The sequence below is a fragment of the Pituophis catenifer genome, unplaced genomic scaffold (genome assembly GCF_029215685.1).
Source record: "Pituophis catenifer annectens isolate HBS135680 unplaced genomic scaffold, rPitCat1.0.hap2 SCAF_2, whole genome shotgun sequence".
Lineage (NCBI taxonomy): Eukaryota > Metazoa > Chordata > Lepidosauria > Squamata > Colubridae > Pituophis > Pituophis catenifer.
In genome coordinates, this window is record NW_027256882.1 from 110,806,734 (window position 1) to 110,824,270 (window position 17,537).

The following is a 17,537-nucleotide window of genomic DNA, read 5'->3' on the forward strand; positions in this document are numbered from 1 at the left end:
ACATTTCTAATATGTGTTTTTCAAAAAAAAGTATGAAGCAAGATATATTTTTCCTATCAATGCAAATAGCCAGCATCAGGGATCCAGCAGGATTCAGACTGAGAGCAGGACTAAAATATCATCAAAATAATATCTTTTTGAAATGCCACATAATGTAGCACATTGTACTAAATATATTTTAGGATATTAAAATATGTATTCCTCACTCTGAGGAATAGTAGAGCTCTCTGGAAAGAGGAGCACTGAAAAGTCTGAAAATAAATCAGTCAGATACAAGATATAAGAATTATTTTTAAGAAAAATCTGAAAAAAAGCTTGTAAGAACTGTAATCCCCAAAATATCAAAACAAATGCGAATAAACCTGAAAGAAGAAAATGTCTTTGAAAATCAGAAAACACAGTCAAAGTTGCCTCTTTTTATTTCAGCCATCGTCAAATCCCAACACAAGCTGGATCTCTCAGTGACTTGATGCCACAATTTATTCATTCAAATGCTCTTTTCAAGGGAAAGTCATCCATGCTTAATACCCAAAGAATTATGTGTCATGGGTAACACCGTGAGTTAATCATGATCTAGGCCGGATGCCAGTGAGTAATTCATAACCCAGGCTTGATTTGTTCATCTTAAGTGTCACTAATTAAAGCTGATTTTTGCTTTGTAGAAAGAGAACTTGAAGGAGGAAGTTCATTTGCTACTGATTGGAAAAATTATCTCTATGATTTTATTTTATCAGTTTCAAATAATTTATTTCAATATGAACATCACAGGAAACAGCCTTTATTTTATTTATTCATTCATTTAAGCAGCTGAATTCAAAGCTTAAGAGGAACATGTGACAAACCAATTCAAAATGTTGCCATGTATCCAAAGCAATTTAGTTTATAGCAACAATTTAGAGACCAATTCTAAAACCACAGTGTGATCAACACACTCAAGTAAGAAAAACAAAATTAAAACTTCTAATAGGTGGAAGTTTTAATCCTTACTGCACTGTACCCGGTTGGAGAAAATTGTCTGTCTTACTATAACATAAATATGTCAGTGATTTAATATTATCTTCTGTAAACAATAATATAGCACATCCCTTATTGGATAATCAGGAAACGTGCTTACAACTATTAGGGCTTTACACATAAAGGGGGGGAGGGGAATCTGAATATGAACACTATTTTTTCCACTAGATCGCTGCAAGTAGCTGGAATGAAAAATGTACATGTTTTATATTTTAATAACTGGAAAATTCATTTTGTCATAAATTATGCATATCCTATTCCAATTTTTCCTGATCTAGCAATATTTTTCTCTGATCCTAATTTTTCCAAAATCAAGTAGTTCCAAACTGTAGCTTGACATTTTTCCATTATAGGCTTTCTTAATTATCCAAATTTAGCAACACCAAATTAATAATACAGCAAAATAATTGTCTTTGCCAACAGGACTATTTATATCTTTGAAATGTTGAATTACAACATCCTCTCAATTTATTTTCTCTCAAGAGAAAAACAAATGCTATTTTATATTTAACCTTATCCCTTGAATCCAGAAGGGATAATTTTATTCCCTGGGTGTCTCACTCAGTTTTAAAAATAACGGAGCTAATTTCCTACATTGCTATATTTATTAGTCAGTGGTGGCAAAAAAAATCTGGAGTCTGATAGCACCTTTTCCAATTGCAAAGACTGGCTAGATTGATGGAGATTTATACCGAGATGAAATGTGGAAAGAAAAGGGGGAGGTAAAATTCTAAGATTACATGCCAATAAGGAAGTTCTAATCTGCTGATTAGTGAACCCACGACTTCAAGAATTCTGAATTTGATCAGACAGGTGACATACTACATTCTAGTCAAAATCAAGTAACTGAGGAAGCTGTTCCAACATAGTCTTACTTTCTATGGGCAGGAACAACTCAGATGTTGTTGTTTTTATAGTAGCTTTTTTATACAGATAGCCCTCAATTTATTCAATATACAATGGTTGATTAAGATAGTACTGAATGGATCCAAGTTAAGACAGCACTGAAAAAAGTGATTTATGACCCTCCTCAAAGTTACAATTGTCACATCAACCCCACAGTCACATGAACATAATTTGGGTACTTGGCAACCGCCATAATGGTTGTAGCATCTTGCAATCACGTGATTGCCAATTTGCAATGTTCCCTGTCGGCTTCTGACAATCAAAGTCAACAGGGAAGCTGACAGGGAAGGTCATAAATTGCAATCACGTTTCATTTAATGACCCTAGTGATTCACTTAATGGCAGCAGCAAAAAGGTTGTAAAATCGGATGCCTCACTTAATCACCCTGTGGCTTAACTATGCATTTTTTGGCCCCAATTGTGGCTGTTAAGTTGAGGGCTACCTGTTATTATAGAAATTGTTTCTAAAATTCCACTAATAGAAAAAATGGAGAGATTTGTAGTGACATACGCACTTCTTCATTTTTGCATTCCAACTATTTTTATACTCGTATGTGGCCTTTTTCAAGGAATCTATACCAGCGATTATATAAAAACATACATATGCACAGTGGAAGTAGATAGTCCTTCTCTCCCTCTTGCTGATGAAATTCCACACTGTACTCTCAGATGCTCTTCATTTTGTCAAAACTAGTGCAGCCATTGGTAGGGAAGCTACGATGTCTGTCTGTCTGTCTGTCTGTCTGTCTCTTTCTCTCTCTCTCTGTGCATGTGTGTGTGTGAGAGGAATTGTTTTAAGTATAAAATGTAATTAGCTTGTATGGAAATTATATGTTAAGCTTTGAAACATTACAAATTAAAATATATGCATTATCATTAAATAAAATATACTTTTCCCAATTATATAACATAATGCTCAAACTATCAGGTAAACGTGAGGAATTCACAAATGTTTCACTTAATTTCATTACTGTCAATTAAAAGAGGTCCTTTCTCTTCTTATGCATAACTCAAAGCTGGGCACTGTCATTCATGACCTTTAGCTTTTGGTAGAGATCTCATTTTGCTTTGTGGAACCTCCAAAGAGGCCGATTTGACTCCTCATTTTCAAACTCCAATGTACACCCAAATTTATCCACTAGCCACTGATCAATGTCGTAGATAGAAAAAGACTCTCACTGAGTTACTGAAGTATTCGGAATAAAATCCTATCATTTCATTTCATGTAAAGTCAACCTCAAGTTTTACACCAACATATCCGCATTGCTTTATGGCAACAATATGGAAGTGATTTCCCGTTGCCTTCTTCTGAAATATTTCTCAACTTTCTATTCAAGTATATAATAATAATAATAATAATAATAATAATTTTATTTCTATACCGCCCTTCTCCCGAAGGACTCAGGGCGGTGTACAGCCTATTTAAAAACACAAACAAAACAATGATATAAAATTTAAAATAATTAAATAAATGGCTCAAATTTAAAACCCCAATAAATTTAAATACCCCAATTTAAAACTATTGTATTGATAGTCCGGCCTGGCGGAACAACAGGGTCTTCAATGCGCAGCGAAACACCCGGAGGTCAGATATCTTACGAATTTCCGGGGGCAGTTCATTCCACAGGGCTGGGGCTCCCACAGAGAAGGCCCTCCCCCTGGGCGTCGCCAGCCGACATAACTTGGCTGACGGCACCCTGAGGAGACCCTCTCTGTGGGAACGAACTGGTCGGTGGGAGGCTATTGGTGGCAGAAGACGGTCTCGGAGGTACCCGGGTCCTATGCCATGGAGCGCTTTAAAGGTGGTAACCAACACCTTGAATCGCACCCGGAAGACCACCGGGAGCCAGTGCAGCTCGCGCAGGAGGGGTGTCACATGGGCATAACGGGTTGCGCCCATAACCACCCGCGCGGCCGCATTCTGGACCAGCTGGAGCTTCCGAGTGCTCTTCAAGGGGAGCCCCATGTAGAGAGCATTACAATAGTCCAACCGGGAAGTAACAAGGGCATGAGTGACCGTGCGCAGAGCGTCCCGATCCAGAAAGGGCTGCAACTGGCGAATCAGGCGAACCTGATAAAAGGCCCCCCTGGCCACGGCCGTCATATGCTCTTCTAAAGACAGCCGTGCATCCAGGAGGACACCCAGATTGCGAGCCCTCTCCGTGGGGGGCAAAGATTCACCCCCAATAGTCAGCGATGGCACCTGCTGACTATATCGGGGCGCCGGGAGCCACAGCCACTCGGTCTTGGAGGGGTTGAGTCTGAGCCCGTTCCTCCCCATCCAGGCCCGCACGGCCTCCAGGCAGCGGGACATCACATCAAGGGCATCGTTGGGGTGGTCTGGGGTGGAGATGTACAGCTGGGTATCGTCAGCGTACAGATGACACTTCACTCCAAAACCACGGATGATCTCACCCAGCGGCTTCACATAAATGTTGAACAGGAGGGGCGAGAGGACCGACCCTTGCGGCACTCCCCATGCGAGACGCCTCGAGGTCGACCTCTGCCCCCCTGCCAACACGAACTGCGAGCGGTCGGAGAGGAAGGAGGAGAACCACCGCAAAACGGTGCCCCCTATTCCTAACCCCCTCAACCGCTGCAGCATGATACCATGGTCGATGGTATCAAAAGCCGCTGAGAGATCTAATAGGACTAGGACAGAGGAACAACCCCTGTCCCGAGCCCTCCAGAGATCATCCACCAACGCGACCAATGCCGTTTCTGTGCTGTACCCCTGCCTGAAGCCCGACTGGTACGGGTCTAGATAGATAGCTTCATCCAGGTGCCGGGGAAGTTGTCGTGCCACCACGCTCTCAACAACCTTCGCCACAAAACGAAGGTTGGAGACTGGACGATAGTTGGCTAATTCAGCCGGGTCCAGGGAAGGCTTCTTGAGGAGGGGCCTCACTACCGCCTCTTTCAAGGCAGCAGGAAAGGCACCCTCACCCAAAGAAGCACCTATAATCCCCTGGAGCCAGCCTCGTGTAACCTCCCGGGAGGCCAGTACCAACCAGGAGGGACACGGGTCCAATAAACACGTGGCGGCACTAATCTTACCCAGAACCCTGTCCACATCCTCGGGAGTCACAGGATCAAACTCCTCCCAGATAACATTCTCAAGGCCTGCCCCGGTCTCCTCCCGTGGACTCATCCAATCGGAGTCCAAGCCATCCCGAATCCGAGCGACTTTATCGTGCAGGAATTGCACAAAATCCTCAGCACGACCCTGCAAGGGATCTTCCCGCACTCCCCCCCGAAGAAGGGAGTGGGTCACCCTAAACAGGGCGGCTGGGCGGTTCTCTGCAGATGCGATAAGAGCGGAAAAATGGTTAGATTTTGCCGCTTTTATCGCCACTAGGTAGGTCTTGATATAGGACCTCACCTGTGTCCGGTCGGAATCGGATTGACTAGTCCTCCAAATGCTCTCTAGGCGTCTTTTCCGACGCTTCATCTCTCTCAGCTCCTCAGAAAACCAAGGAGCTAATTGAGATCGGCATCGGGTCAGAGGCCGCAAAGGCACGACGCGATCCAAAGCTCCGGCGGCCGCCCTTTCCCAGGCGGCCACCAGCTCTTCAGTCGAGTCGTGTGTTAGAGTCTCAGGAAACGGCCCAAGCTCCGTCAGGAACCTTTCGGGATCCATCAGGCGCCTGGGACGGAACCATCTGGTCGGTTCCGTCTCCCTGCGGTGGGGGCAGGCGGTAGGAAAGTCTAGTTGAAGGAGTGAATGATCTGTCCATGACAAGGGTTTAATATCTAGTTCCCCTCTACCAAGATCATTCAACCACTGACCAGAGATAAAAATCAGGTCCAGAGTGTGTCCCCCTATGTGAGTGGGGCCTTGAACTAACTGGGTCAGGTCCAAGGCCGTCATGGAAGCCATGAACTCCCGAGCCACCTCTGACGCCTCACCTGCGGATGGGAGGTTGAAATCCCCCATGACAATAAGTCTGGGGGTATCGACCGCCACCCCGGCAATGACATCGAGTAGCTCGGGCAGGGTCGCTGCCACGTGGCAGGGAGCCAGGTACGTAGTCAGCAAACCCATCTGCACCGCATGGCCCCACTTCACACAAAGGGACTCACATCCGGCTATCTGAGGAACAGTGGTCTCCCTCGGACAAAGACTCTCCCTAATGATCACCGCCACTCCCCCACCCCTCCCCTGGGCCCTTGGCTGATGAAATGCACGGAAACCTGGCGGGCACATCTCTACGAGGGGGACCCCCCCCTCTTGGCCCAACCAGGTCTCAAATGTTTCTTGGTGATCTTAATCCAAAACCCTTATTAAGCACAACACATCTTTTGGAGATCAGTCAAGGTAGACTGTGTACCGACACTGGCAATAGACATTATTTCAGCTGTGTGGCCTTAGAATCTGCCCTTGGAAGAAAATCAGCAGTGGTATTGATTTTAAAAGAAAACAGGGAAACCCTAAACAGCCTATCAACTATGTAAAAACTTATGGCCAAGTTCTCTTATGATTTTTCCTTCCAATCCCTTTGCCTTCTCTCTTGTAAGCCTGAGTCTCTCTTGTTTTTATCATTCTGGCATTTTTTGCATTGAAGAGTACAGCGGTTTTAGACAATGAAACAAACAGAAGAACACCAACCAGACACAGGAAAAATACTTGCGGATTTGCAATATGTCAATATAAAAAGTACAGTGTAGATCTGCTTGTTCCCAGATTTCTGCCAGACTCCACCAGCACACTTTAACTACTATCTCTAGAAATTAGCTAACAACAGAATCTTCAATTCCTGAACAGAGTTACATCAAAGCTGTATTTGTAAATATTGTAAAGATCAATTACTATGAAATAGTAATATGAATATGAAAATCTCTGTGTGTGTGTGTATCAGGGGTGAAATATAGCAGGTTCTGACAGGTTCTGGAGAACCGGTAGCGGAAATTTTGAGTAGTTCGGAGAACTGGCAATATACCATCTTTGACTGGCCCCAGAATGGGGTGGGAATGGAGATTTTGCAATATCCTTCCCCCAGGAGTGGGGAAGGAATGGGGATTTTGCAACATCCTTCCCCTGCCACGCCCACCAAGCCACACCACACCACGCCCACCAAGCCACGCCCACAGAACCAGTAGTAAAAAAATTTGAATTTCACTACTGGTGTGTGTGTGTGTGTGCGCGCACATACACACATGCAAATGTGCATATGTAAAAGAGAATACGAACCATGTATCCAGGGCTTAAAATTTATTTATCAAATTTATATAGTCATGAAAGGGAAGAGGTCACATGGGCACGATTGAATCAAAGCATCAGCCACTCTCTCAAGGTGGGGTTTATCTGGCCCAGTCACAATAATTACTTTTTTCCCTGATTTTCCCCCAAATAGGAATCACCTGCACTATGTTAAGAACATGAACTTGTCTACTCCGAGACTCTTTGCTTCCCACTTGTCATTCCAAGTTCTTCCACTCCCTACAAAACTGATTAAACTCTGGGATGTTGTCTAGCTTGTTCAGTCCAATTTGTGCAAAGCAGCTGTTATCTTGCTCTGCTGTACCTTCAAGAACAGCAAGAGAAGCACCAGCGCAACAAGCTTTCTGCATTGTGGTGAGAGTGCCTTTCAGAGGAATTCTACCTTGCCCTTAGAAGTAATTGGGTTAATTCAAAACCGCAAGGCTAAAATGAGAATTATCTGTTTACTTGTTGATTGAAAGAAGGTAGTCAGGGAGGCTGGTCAGGAGGCTGGAAAGGGAGTAAGTGGGGAGGGGAAAATGTTTTGGTATCAGGATGAAGGCAGACAAGGCTCAGTATTTAGAGGCATGCTTTCAGAAACACACATATACAGGTAGCCTTCGACTTACGACCACAATGGAACCCAAAATTTATGTTGCTAAGTGAGAAATTTGTTAAGTGAATTTTGCTCCATTTTATGACCTTTCTTGCCACATTTGTTAAGTGAATCACTGCAGTTGTTAAATTAGTAACACCTTTGTTAAGTGGATTTGATTTCCCCATTGACTTTGCTCGACAGAAGGTCACAAAAGGGGATCGCACGACTCCGGGACACTGCGACCGTCATAAATATGAACCACTTGTCAAGCAACCAAATGTAAATCACATGACCTTGGAGTTGCTGCAATGGCCATAAGTGTGAAAAATGGTCATGAGTCACTTTTTTTCAGGGCCATTGTAATTTTGAACGGTCACTAAACAAATTGTTGTAAGTCGAGGATTTACAACAATTACGTATTATGTGTAGGCAGCCCTTCTTTCCATGCAAAACCTTACCATCAGATAAGAAAATTATATACTTTTTGAAAATGAGAAGTGCCAAGAAAAAAAGGCTTGTACTTACATTTCAGTGGCTATGAATCCAGTAAGCTCAGACAGGAATAGAAACAATATGAAGAAACAGCAGCAAACAGAGACTGGAAAAGAAATGGGTAAATAAAAGTTAAATTCATCCCTCCCTCAAAAATCTGAAAGTCCACCCCCCAACCAGCTTGATTCCATAATGGCAATGTTATCTCTCAGTTGCCTGGATGCTACTAGAGACTTTCCTTAAAAATATATCCTGATTCTTCTAACCTAGATCTCAGTTTGCCTTCTGTGTTTAAATATTGCTTTGCTGTATGGAAATGCTTCCCCAAACTCCCAATATATGGTAGATAAAAATCAAAATTAAAGTTCTTTCACACCTCCTAGACCTAGAGAGTCCCAAAGGCTGGCAGAAATCTCTTGTCCTTCCAGTATAGTTAGGTATTAAAAGCAATGTATCAGGGGTCTTAAGTTGGCTGCATGGAAAACACACTCTCAGATAATTTAGAACTACGTTGTGGCACCCAAAGAAAAATGAATTAAAAGCCCTGTTTTTTTTTTTTGTAGTATAAACATTGGTTTAAAATAGTATGTTATATAAACAGGCTGAAAATGGATTATCGTCAGGATAATAAAAGTCAGATGCTTAATCCATGAAATCAGCACTAAGAAATATTAACTCTAAGACGTTCTTATTTAACTATTCATCTTTCTTCATTCTGGATGTTCTTAACATGAAGCAAGAGATATTCCATTTTTTCTTCTACCCACCCTGTATAATGTAAAGGTTGAACTAAAACAGAAAACATGATTCCTAAGTGAGAAGAGAGCTAAAGCCAGTATTCTCTGTCTACAGAAATTGTCTTTACCTATTTCTTCTTTTATAATCCCTAATGTCTCAAAAAGGCAGAAGTTGCTCCATTAGAAGACTCTTATTTCTAACCAATCTCATTTTCTGTTTGAAAAGGCTAAACCAAAAGTACTTATTATTTCTTAATTTATTAAACAAATGTATATGATCATCACCACTATGCAAATGCCAGGCACAAAAAAATGGGACACAGAGGACGCAACATAGTAGAGGTATACAACCACCCACAAAAGGGCGAGAGAGAAATAACCTGTCGTGAGGAAGATAATTGCACTCTTCCAGGTAATTTTTGCCAATTTCTTTTGCTTCCTATTGCTGCAGCTGCCCTGTGAGAAAAAATTCTTTGCTGCAAAAGGAATAATTTCATTTTGTATAGCTATTTTCATCAAAATTATCCCAAGATGGTTTCCGTTAACATCATTAAAAATAACAAAATAATAATACCAATCAGCCAGACGAAGACGAAATAGTACAGGAACCAGTTGGTATTTATAGTAATTAACATATCCAAATTGTTAATAAAAAGTCTAGAGAAATAAAAAGTTGTTGTTTTTTTGCTGATTCCTAAGGGGTAACATAGAATATGCTACATGAGCATCTTTGGTGAGTGAATTCCAGAAATGAGACATCATACTGTAACTATTTCAGTGATGGACAAAGTAAGAAGAAAAGCTTGGGAGATGGACATGGTGATAGGAAATCAGTTCTGAAAATATATAAACCAAAGGAATAGCCCTGCTGTTCAGATGTATAACCAATGCATTTTTCTATACGCATCAAGATGACTAATGGAGGCAAGACATGAGAACAAACACTTTTTTCTAATTCATGTTCTTTATCAACTGGAATTGACAGACATGTATACTCCTTAGATGTTGAAACAAACATGTAAGACTTTGATTGATGATACTGACCGATAAGGGCCTATTGATACCAGCTTTTGAACTGAGTTACAATGGAAACTCTGTGATTCTAAGCCAACTTTGATTAAGTTTACATGTGTTAATATTTATCTATCTATCTATCCATTTATTTATTTTTGCATTTCTGAACCACTTATCACTTATCTCCCTCAAAGAGGGACTGGGCAGTGTACAATAAAACATGAAAATATATAAAATTAAAATGTTAGAATTAAAATTTTAAAAGGAAGCAGGAATAGTAAAACTCTGTGAAGAATTATGAAAAATTGTTTAAAAATATGAAGGGAAGGTTCTCATGGCACCAAACGGTCCCACAATTCCATGTTCCTTTGGGCTCTCCATTCAAGACCCCTAAACTATGTTTTAACTCCTTTTCAGAAAGCCAGGAGAGTGGTGGCCTGCCTCACGTCCAGGGACAGAATATTGCATGGGGCAGGGAAAATGGCAGAGAAGGTTGTCCCTCTAGACCAGCCAGATTTCTTTAACTGTTGGGGTTTGCAACCTACCATCCCTGCCTGACCGGGGGGGACAGGCCAATGTTGACACTATGCAACGGGAGGAGGGGATTTCTTGCACACGCATGCCTCAGCAACTAATTAAGCTTTAGGTGCTACTTTTTCTACAAAATTAAATATCTCAGTCAATAATGCAGGCTGAGAATCCTAGGACCTACCTACCTTCCTTCCTTCCTTCCTTCCTTTCCTTCCCTCCCTCCCTCCCCCCCTCCCTCCCTCTCTCTCATTCTGTCATTATCTTCCTTCCTCCTCCTTCAAACTCCTGCCAGCTTCCCAATTTACTTTGTTTATAGGAAGGAAGTCATTGGGGAAGCCAGTGGGAAGTTGCAAGTCCAGCAGGCAGGTAAATGGCTGCTGCTGGGTAGGGAGAGAGTGAGGAGGTTTGTGGGGTTCAGGTGAAAAATAGTAGATGAGGTGTCATAACACTTGGGAAGGGTACCTGGAGATGCATGAGAAGTGCTATGCAGTTTGGGTAGGGGGCGCAGGATGGGGCGCAGGATGGGGCACAGGTCAAGAAATGTATGGGGGTTGCAGAGGTGTCATGCCATTCAGGGATAAGCTGTAGGGGAGTGGCATGGTTTGTGTCTGTGAGTGCTTAAAAGTATACAAGAGGTGCCTTATATGGACAGCGCATAGGGGTAGCAGCATGGATCAGGAAAGTATCCCAGTGTGGTGACCACACATGTGGTATATTCTAGCAATAGCAATAGCACTTAAGACTTATATACCGCTTAGCTGAGCCTAAGAGGTAACGCATCGGTAATGGAAGACACATGGAAGAAAAGGATGTGTGGGTTGCACATGAGGTGCTGCACAGGTCAGAGAAGGTGGCAATGGATCAACTATAACAGATCAAGGATTCCAAGGATATGTTTATCCTGTCTATAACAACTAACTTGCAAAATTGGTTTTTCTAGCCATGTATATGTATACATCCGCACTAGACAGTGTTGTTTCTCTGGGTCATATAATATATGTGGGTATATGCATAATTTTGTATTTATTTTGTCATGTTTATGTAGTGTATATTTGAGATGGTGACGCTTTGAGAGCTGTAAATCAATAGGAAGAAAGGAAATCCACACAAAATATATGCATGATACTTTATTATGAAGAAAAAGTATGCTAATTAATAGCATACTGCATGATTTTAATGTCAAGAAGCACTATATCAATAACAGAATCCCTGAATTCATTTTCTGGACATGGTTTCTGGCGCCATCTAACCCAACTAACTATAATGGAACTTGGAGACCCTGATTCTATACTCCTGCACTCCACCCCAAAAAATAAGGGAGGAGAAGCTTAAATAAAGATTGCCCCAATGATGCACAGAAGGGTTTGGGCACCTAAATACCAAGTTTTACAATAAATTATCATATTTTAAAAGTAAATTGATCCAATTAGCTTCATTATAAAGCTAATTGCATCATTTTATTATAAAGCTTATTTGAAGATCCATTATGAATATAAACCATAAACACTTCATAAATCATACTTTTTCCATTTGTAGCTAGAATCCTCTGTCCTCAAAGCTTTGCAATATTTTTGCATTATGTTGTCATGCATATATACAGTTCATCCAGAAGAGCCAGAGATTGACAGAGCAGCTGTCTGAAGTGCTTTCCTGTCAGTATGTCATTTAGTTTGTGCCACTGGGATGTTAGCTATCATATGCCACAGCATATGTCACTGCAACCTTATCCAAACATGGGCAGTTCGACACAATGATACATAGTATGTTTGGAACAGCTATTGCTAGGCACTTTACAGTACAATCCAAAACCAAGAATACATCCTTCAGCTGACATAAACTGATTTAATGCACCTTATTTTTAGAAAGGATATTTAATAAAGTACTTGAAAGTTTGAAAGGTTATGTAAATTTTGTTCAAGCCAGGAACTGTAGATTTAGATCACCTTTTTAATGAATAGCTCCACATCTTCAGACAAATGATGACAAAGGAATGTAGCTATAATTCATTGATACAGGTAAGCCAAGATTTTTCTGTGAAATGATCCACTCCCCGGTAAGACAGTAGACAATGCCAATATAGTAGACTTACTATATTGAGTAGCATTACTCAATGAAATACAGTATGCCTATATGCACAAATTATATGTTCTACCAAAAGACAATAAGAAGGATTTTTTTAAAGGACAGGATAAGACAATTAAATTTTAGATTGTTAAGGCTTCAACTATTTAATAGGGAAATACATTTAATGACAACAAATGACAACAAATAGAACAACCAGTCTTAGAATTGGCAATGAAAAGTGGTGGATAGTTTCTGCCTTTTAGGCTCAATCATGAACTGTAAAGGAACAAGCAGCCAAGAAATAGTACACCATAGTTTAGCACTTGGTAGAGCAGCCAATAAAGATAAGATAATTCTTTATGGAAAAGATAATTCTTTATGTCTAATATTGCATTTGTCTATTATTGCATATTTTCCTTATTTGACTGGCTACTTCACATTAATCATATATCATCTTAATTTATGTTATTATTTATTATAATAATAAATAATTATAATTAAGTTAACATATTGTTAACTTACTGCACCTGTGTATGGTTTGCTAATTGCAGAGTGGCAGATAGGACAGCACTCCAGAGGGTTAACATCATTGCCCAGAGGATCATTGGTTGCACCTCTCCACTCCTTGGAAGAGCTTTACCGCTCCTGCTGCCTTAAGAAAATTCAAAACATTCTTAAAGATCCATCTCACCCTGGGCATCCCTTTTTTGAACTATTACCATCTGGCAGACAGTACAGGACAATAAAAACAAGGACAAATAGGCTGAAAATCAGCTTCTATCCCAGAGCAGTAACTATATTGAATTCTACTGTATAATGCAATATTAATGCAGTATCAAGGGTTTTCAATTCAATTGTATAGAATGTGAAGGATGTGTATTTTTGTTTTATTTTTTATAGTTTTCTTATGTATGATGTACACTGAAGATGGCATTTAATTTTGTTGTACGAGGTGCAATTACAATAAAGTAAACTTAAACTTATGTCCCTGTTTCTTTTTTTTTATTATTTTACTACATGCACATCTTAAACATTATTTTCCTAAGACATTCAATTTCTTTGCTTTTACTCATGTACCTAATTCTCATTTCCATATAAGAATGTGGGCATAAGAATGTTCTTATATATAGCCAATTTCTATTCTTTCAAACAATATTTATTCCTTGCAGCAGATATCATACTGTCTTGTACCCATTAATATGCAATAATAGACAAATGCAATATTAGACATAAAGAATGGTCCTGATGTGTGTCTATTCTATGCAATGCCCTACAATGATGGTATTAGTATTGAATTAAAATCCCAAATAATAATTTAAAAATCACCCTCAAATTATGCTATATGACAACAAGAAAGATAAAAATAAAATTCAGCAAAAAATATTCATATTAATTTGCTTGAGAGCAGTGTCTTTACTTTCATTCTACATCCAAATTGGAGGAAAAATATGTCAAATATCTTGTGGGAGGATTCAGCAAGATCTCACTTTAAAGGCTAATATGCAATCTGGAGGCTTACAATACTGCTTCAAATTACCTTCAAGAAGATACAGTACACCACAATATTGCTATATTTTCTCACGGTTTTAAATAAACGATCAGAAAAAACTCAAATCCTGCACTGAAACCTGCAAAGGCCAAAAGAAACCCAAAAAAACCCAACATACAGACACATGTACTTACTAATCGCTCCTGTAAAGGTTGGCTGAGTAAGGTCCTTTGGCACCTTTCTGTAGATATCAAACCTAAAAAAACATATGAAAAAAAATCCACAATTATAAAACAGATGGAACATTTCATGATTCAGCATTCACAATACTGCAAACATTTCTATTAATAGTTCCAACTTCATAATTATTCATTTTTCACCAGAGTGCTAAAACATTTTTTTGTTCTCTTGTATAAGTGAACAACTTTATTTTTTAAAAAATTGTGTCTATGGCTGGTCAGGTCTGATGAGAAGGTTAGGAGAAAGCAAGAATGTAGAGATGCTCTTTTTTCCCTATGCTTCTCCACACTCATTCAATAAGCCCAAAAGCAGACCCTTTAACTGTGCTCATTAGTGAGTTAGTTCACTACTATACAAGGTGCAAGAAAAGCCACCAACAGCTCTCTACCAGGCCCTTATTCATGTGGCCCCATTTTAGCTGACCTACAGTATTTCCATTAGGAGTTCTTTCAAGCAGACCAGGCTGGACAAACTTTTTGTTGGTTCATTTCCTTGTCTATCTAGAGCAGGGGTGTCAAACTCAAGGCCCGTGGGCCAGTTCCGGCCCACGGGTACGGGTGCTTAAATCTGGCCCGTGAAGCTGGCCTGGAAATATCTAAGGACCGGCTCACGCCCCGTTTTTGGCCTTCCCAGCCTCCAGCAGCACTCTGCCGGTTGAAAACAGGCCGCCCGTTTTCAGCCAGCAGAGTGCTGCAGGAGGACTGGATTGGACTGGATTACAATTATGTGGCCTCAAGTAAGTGCCTGATCTAGATAGAAAACAAGCAACATCCTATGTTAATACTACAGTTTAATACCAGATTTTACATACTGTAGGTCCATTTAATCTACAATCAACAATCTATAATTGACAGACATTTCTATTTACTATCCTGGAAATTTACCTCCGCTGTTATATCTTGTATTATCATGTTATTTATGCTATTGTATTTTTATTATTAGTTGAATAATAAAAATACAATAGTATAAATAGCTTTTTTGCCTGGAAAATCAATTTACTACGATATTAAACCATGAGGTATAAATTTAGAAATAAAAAGTTTAGTGGAGTATGAACAATAAGTAATAAATGTTTGCCAGTAATATCTGGTAGAAGGGATAGGAAAATGGTTATAGTAAAGAGCTGTGGAAAGAAAGAAGAGAAGGGGAAAATGCATCTTGAGTCTGTGTCAAATGCCTGCCATGGCCACGCCCACCCCAGCCACATACCCCCACCACCCCAGCCCTCTGAAGTCAAATACAACCCTGATGCGGCCCTCAATGAAATCAAGTTTGACACCCCTGATCTAGAGGCTACTGAATAATTTCCACTGATGTAATAATATCACCAAAATTTCAGATGTATGATTATTGACCATTTGGGAAGATAGGGGAGGAGGACTTAACGATAAAAAAGGAGCAATTTACTTTCAGAAAGGCCCACTTGCTTACATTTCAAAACTTTTTTTTTAATGATCACTTCTCCAAATGGGTTGTTTTGCTGCTGAATACTAAGGATGCGATCTCAGTCAATTTGCAAGTTACAAGTTAAATGCCCCATAAGGCAATTAACCCATTTATCTTAACATGACTACATGTGTTCTGTACGATTCTATAAATAGTGTACAACTCAGACAATTCTTTCATCACTGACAACTCCTTTGCTTAAAAAAATGACAAACTAAAAATGTTAAAAGTAAGATTTATACTTCATCACTCCAAAATATTATGTTGCCTAAATTTAGCCATCAAACCCAAGCCAGCAGTCCTGCATGAGAAGACATGCATGACAAGAAATAATTATGCCCAGCTATCTATGCAAGGCATATATACAAGTGAGAGATGAAAAGACAATTTGAATTACAATATGTAGGACATAATCTTGATCTATACAAAAAGATTCTGAAGATTATGCATCCTGCCTCGAGAATGTTGACATAAAGCTGGAAAAAAAAGATCTCGTGCTTTTCAATGCTTATTAATTTCCCCAGAGAAAATATAACTTTCTGCATTTCTAACATGACACACTTCTTTGCCAGGAGATGGGCGGGACATTTGGGGAAGTACTTATAGAAATAGAAACATACAACCTGGAGTCACGACATGACAAATGCACATGAACAAAAGCCTTCAACATTTGATATTGTCAAAGCTATATACTGAATTTTGTACAGCCTGATTCATCCTTCCTCTCATTGAAAATAATATTCTTCCACAAAATGGCCCATTTATGGACCTGCAGATTCCCTGGGAACATCTGGAAAGCACTGTTTACATTCTTTCCACACAGACCACAGTAACAGCAACATATGATAAAGAGCCTCATAGCAGCTTATGACATCATGGCCTCATAGGCAGAGGAAATAGCTGAACTTCTTGCTCACAGCCCATTAAAACCTCAACACTGGCGTCGTCTCACTAAAATGACAATAATGCCTTAGTAAACCTGATGAGGAAGCCAAGAAGGAAAGAGGCATTTTGGAGTGTAACTAAATAATTGGAAACAGGAAATAGCTCTAGGCTGAAAGCAGTAAAAATAACACCATACAGACACTATAAAAGGAAGCATGTTTTTTGAGCAAGAGACAATCTATTGCAAAGTTGTTAAAAATAGTGCCAATATTTCTGGATTAAGAAGTGATGATTTAAAAAGAAAAATGATGTCTTCTTTGGCACACATCTCTTCTTCTCGGTACTTTTCACTTCAATAATCTCAGATTTTTATCTGCAGAATGTCACCAGGAAAAACATACTAGATATTTGGGGTTGGTCAAAACTATTTACTTGAATAACATACGCAAGGAAGCACTGCTAGCTAAACTAACACTTCTATTGTTTTTCATTGGAAATCTGACCAGGCTTTAAAGCAGATATGTCAAACACAAGGCCCGCAGGCCAGATCTGGCCTGTGTTGTGGTTAAATCTGGCCCCACCCTGGAAACAGCGAAGGACCGGACTGCGATGCCTCTGCCCAGTCCAGGCTGACTGGGTGCTGTTCTACAACCTGGTGGCGTTCATCCTTGCCAGAACGCAGTCAGCCTTAGATCCACAGCGCAGCCCTGAAGCCATAGAGGGGCCACCCCACACAGGAGGCAGCGAGTACGCAGGGCCTAGCGTCCCTGGGGGCTGTCTTGCCTCACAGGCTTGACTGCATTCTGAGTGCTTCCCTTTCACCCAGGATGCAGTGCTTGCTGCCTCCTGTGCAAGTGCCCAGGGGCTGAGGTGGCAGGGTGGCCCCTTGCTGGCTCCAGGCGGCCATGCAAGTCAGATCTA

The 17,537-nt window shown here is 40.4% G+C and overlaps 1 protein-coding gene across 1 annotated transcript in view; it reads right to left on the bottom strand.

Moving 5' to 3' along the window:
- ERGIC1 (endoplasmic reticulum-golgi intermediate compartment 1) overlaps positions 1 to 17,537 on the bottom strand; it is an 81,396-nt gene that overhangs the window by 43,194 nt on the left and 20,665 nt on the right. The window contains exons 2-3 of the mRNA XM_070933964.1: positions 14,240 to 14,301; positions 8,244 to 8,316 (exon numbers count right to left, since the gene is read on the bottom strand). Coding sequence (XP_070790065.1) covers positions 8,244 to 8,316; positions 14,240 to 14,301 — 135 coding nt within the window. The remainder of the gene's footprint in view (positions 1 to 8,243; positions 8,317 to 14,239; positions 14,302 to 17,537) is intronic.